Below are 3,893 nucleotides of genomic sequence, written 5' to 3'. Positions count from 1 at the left end.
ATCGGGCTTTGTGAAGCAAGCCCAATTGGGGTTCATGAAGACTAGCCTTCTCCCGTGCGCAATGCCTTGATAATTGATGATAAAACCTGATCTATGAAGTCTGATTCAGTCATCCCATCGATATATATATAGCACGTCGCCTTGGATAAACCCTTGTTTGAGAGTTACAAAATCAAGCACACCTAAAGTATCATTCAATTCAAGTATCATTCAATTAGTTTTTGTTATGATATTATAATAATTAAATTCCTTGGTCTCTTAAAACTCTATGCAAGCAACTAAAGCCCATAACATGCGGTGCGGAATCTATGTATTATTGTTAGATTCTAAAAAAGTATAGGGGAAACACATGAGCAAGCCTTCTACCCTTTCCATTCTTTGGTCCCTTTTATGCATTTCTTCAGCTGCACATCACAGTCCAAAGCTGCCTGGTCCGCACAGCCGACCACAAAGAATCAATCTTTTAGTTACTAGTTGCTCTCCTTCCTTGTACCTAATTAGTTCTTCCTTTAATGGCGATCTAGCTCCTTCTCCTCCACCTTGCCTATATATATATTCCCGGCCTGTGCATATCCGACTGCTTAGTTGTTGTCTCTTCAGCCATGGAAACCACAACGCCGATTGCTCTCAGAATGCTCGTTTTCGGCCTCCATTTATGGCTCGCTGCTCTCTCTTTCACTCTCTGCGGTATGCTTTTCTTTCACTCCCTAATCATTGGATCGTAATTAAATGATAAGTGAAAGTATTAGAGAATTCCAAATCTCAAATTGTGAGTATATATATATATATATATATAGTGAAACTTAATTTACTATACTGGGCAGATGCGAGAAGATCAATGAAAAGACCCACCAAGAGAACAATACACTTGGCCGACACCGGCAATGCCGAGCCGGAATTAATGGATGCCTCCAACTCGGGGCCGTACGGAGTGAGTTCGCCCTTCTCCATGCCGCCTTATGACTCTCTTGCTCCCATTCCCTTGCCAGAAAATTCCCCTCCATCTTGTATCTACCCGCCATTTACCCCACCTGGTACCACCGTCCCGTTGCCACCGCCAGCCGGCGGCGGATACACACCGCCACTCCCACTCCCACCACCGGCCTCCACCACACCAACGCCCACACTACCCTACCCAAGCCCACCGGAATCTTTTCCCAGCCCGACGGAGCCCGGGCTGGGCCCGCCATCGCCGACCATTTACGTGCCCAGCCCGGAGTCGCCGACCATTTACGTGCCGAGCCCGCCGTCGCCGTCCATTTTTGTGCCGGGCCCGCCGGTGTTTGAGCCACCAGTTGTGTATCCGCCGCCGACGGTGCCTCCGCCGAGAGGAAAAACTCCGAGCGCAGGCGCCCTGTGGTGCGTCGCGAAGCCGTCGGTGCCGGACCCCATAATTCAAGAGGCCATGAACTACGCTTGTGGGTCCGGAGCAGACTGTGATTCCATTCTGCCGAGCGGCTCGTGCTTTCAGCCGGACACGCTGTTTGCTCACGCCTCTTATGCCTTCAACAGTTACTGGCAGAGAACTAAGGTGGCCGGCGGCAGCTGTGATTTTGGCGGCACCGCCATGCTCGTCACCGTGGATCCAAGTAAGTCACCGCCGTACCTATCAAAGATATTTGTCATGAATTAACCATTCATCGGTTGATTGAGATATATATATACAGTACACTATACATGATGTATATATATATTATGGTACAAAATTAAATTATTTTTTTCATCTTAATTAATTATGATTAATAATATTTAACGTAATGGGTGTTGGGTTGATTTTGGCAGGCTATGATGGGTGTCGCTTTCTCTTATTCTGAGGCTGCACAAAACTGCCGCTTTATCTTTATCTGATCAAAGTTCTAAATAAAAAGCAAAGCAATGCGATGGGGATGAACACACACACACACACACATATATATATATGTGGCCACAGCATGCATGGACTGCAAATTAAGCCCCAAGGTTGGATTCCAAATGCTCCAAACATTCTTCAATTCAAACTGCAAATTTTGTATCTAAACATATATATACATATCACTGAAATTGAAGATTAGATTTTTCCTTTTTTTTTGCTTTTAAATCTCTATCTGGGCTGATTAATTAAGCTCTCCTCCTCTGTCCCTTTCTGTGTTTATATAAACACTTTAATATATATATATATATACATGCATGCACACTCATAAAGTTGGAGTTGGAGGGAGTGACAGTGATGGAAATCCATTAGCAGCCAAAAGAATTCAATTATATTGATAAAGCAAGGTGGGCTTATAGAGCAAGCAAAATGGTGGCTGTGTTTATTAATTTTCTTTAACTGCCTTTTCCCAACTAATTCACTTTACATATATATATATATATATACACAATAATTCAGCCTCTTTCTACAATGATTCAGCCTTTGAGATATATTTTTTTGTCGAGTAAAGAAAAAGATAAAATTTGATATTTTGATCAAAATCTTGTTTAAAAATCAAATGTTGGGCGAAGATCAAGTTTGGTTCGAGTCTTAATCGAATCACGGCTCAACAGCCTGCTATGTTATAAGAAAATAAAATTATATTTTTGTTAATAACTTAAACTTTTTGACCTAGTAATAATTGCTATCTTATATTAAATATAAGTTTAAATTTAAATATTTTAGGTTTGTTTTTAAAAGGTGATTCGAGTAATAATTAAAATTTTATTTTTTTGATAAAGAATGAGGTTATTGATTTGAATATTCTCATGAATATTTATAGTTATTTTTAATATAAAAAATTAATTTCATGCCAATCTACTATATATTAATTCGAATTAAAAGTAAATAATTTGTGTTAAGAATGTAACACATCATAATATTTCTAGGTCTCAATGATACCTCGCTGGGCCTTTTTTCAAATGTTATCAACTCAAAGTTTGTAAAAATTACACTTATGCCTTGACATTTGAATTTTTTTCAAATTGCCTCTTTCAAGTTTGCAAAAATTACACTTATACCCTGACATTTGAAATTTTCCCAAATTGCCTCTTTCAAATTTGCAAAAACTGCATATAAACTATAGTATTTGAAAAACCTTTTAAAATTGTCCATCCAAAGTCTGCAATCAATACATATAAGCTATATAATATTTTGAAATAAGAATTCAAAATTACCCTCTCCGTATATAATATATGGGTCAATTTGTAAAAAAAAAAAAAAAACTTATGAGTAACTAAAAACAAAAAGGTCAAATAATAAAAACACCTAACCCTGTTCATAAATTTATAAATTTATGTAAATATTTCAATTTTAGCAATTACATCCCAATTAAGTGTAATTTTATTCAATATCTAAAATTAATTTGGGAGACATGTGTCATTATTGATGTATCACATTATCTGTCATAAAAAAAAATATATGAGTGGAACCCACATGAAGACATATAAAAAAAAATTATACATATGGATTCTACTCATATAGGTTCCACTCTTTTATTTTTTTTTATTATGACAAATGACTTGCCAAGTCAGTAATGACACATGGCTCTCAAATTGATTTTAAGTATTAGATAAAATTACACCTAATTGAGCCAATTGAGATATAATTGTCAAAATTGAAATATTTTAATAAATTTATAAACTCACAAAAGATTTAATTTATTTTTTGTTTTCCCAAACAAAAATGGTTAGGGGAATAGTTATCATCCTTGAAATATGCATATATTTTTAAGTTTTGATTTTAATTATAATAGAAAATTAAGTTTGAGAAACAATGTGAGATGAGTAGTCATATATTTTTTCTTTTGTTTAAACAATTATTAAATTATTTATTACTCATTTATAAATATATTTCCAAAAATTAATAAATTTAATAATTATTTAGAATATAATATAAAAAATATAATTACTCAGTTATGAATATAATATACTATGATACTTTA

The 3,893-nt window shown here is 35.7% G+C and overlaps 1 protein-coding gene across 1 annotated transcript; it reads left to right on the top strand.

The window, feature by feature from the left end:
- The first annotated feature begins 550 nt into the window (after positions 1 to 550).
- Positions 551 to 2,277, top strand: LOC127792204 (leucine-rich repeat extensin-like protein 5). Its single transcript, XM_052322628.1, has 3 exons — positions 551 to 687; positions 825 to 1,589; positions 1,783 to 2,277. Exons 1-3 carry the CDS (start codon positions 603 to 605, stop codon positions 1,812 to 1,814), a joined length of 882 nt encoding a protein of 293 aa, XP_052178588.1. The 5' UTR covers positions 551 to 602; the 3' UTR covers positions 1,815 to 2,277.
- Positions 2,278 to 3,893: the final 1,616 nt, after the last annotated feature.

This window comes from Diospyros lotus, chromosome 15, assembly GCF_014633365.1.
Source record: "Diospyros lotus cultivar Yz01 chromosome 15, ASM1463336v1, whole genome shotgun sequence".
NCBI lineage: Eukaryota > Viridiplantae > Streptophyta > Magnoliopsida > Ericales > Ebenaceae > Diospyros > Diospyros lotus.
This window is presented reverse-complemented; position numbering and strand designations above follow the sequence as displayed.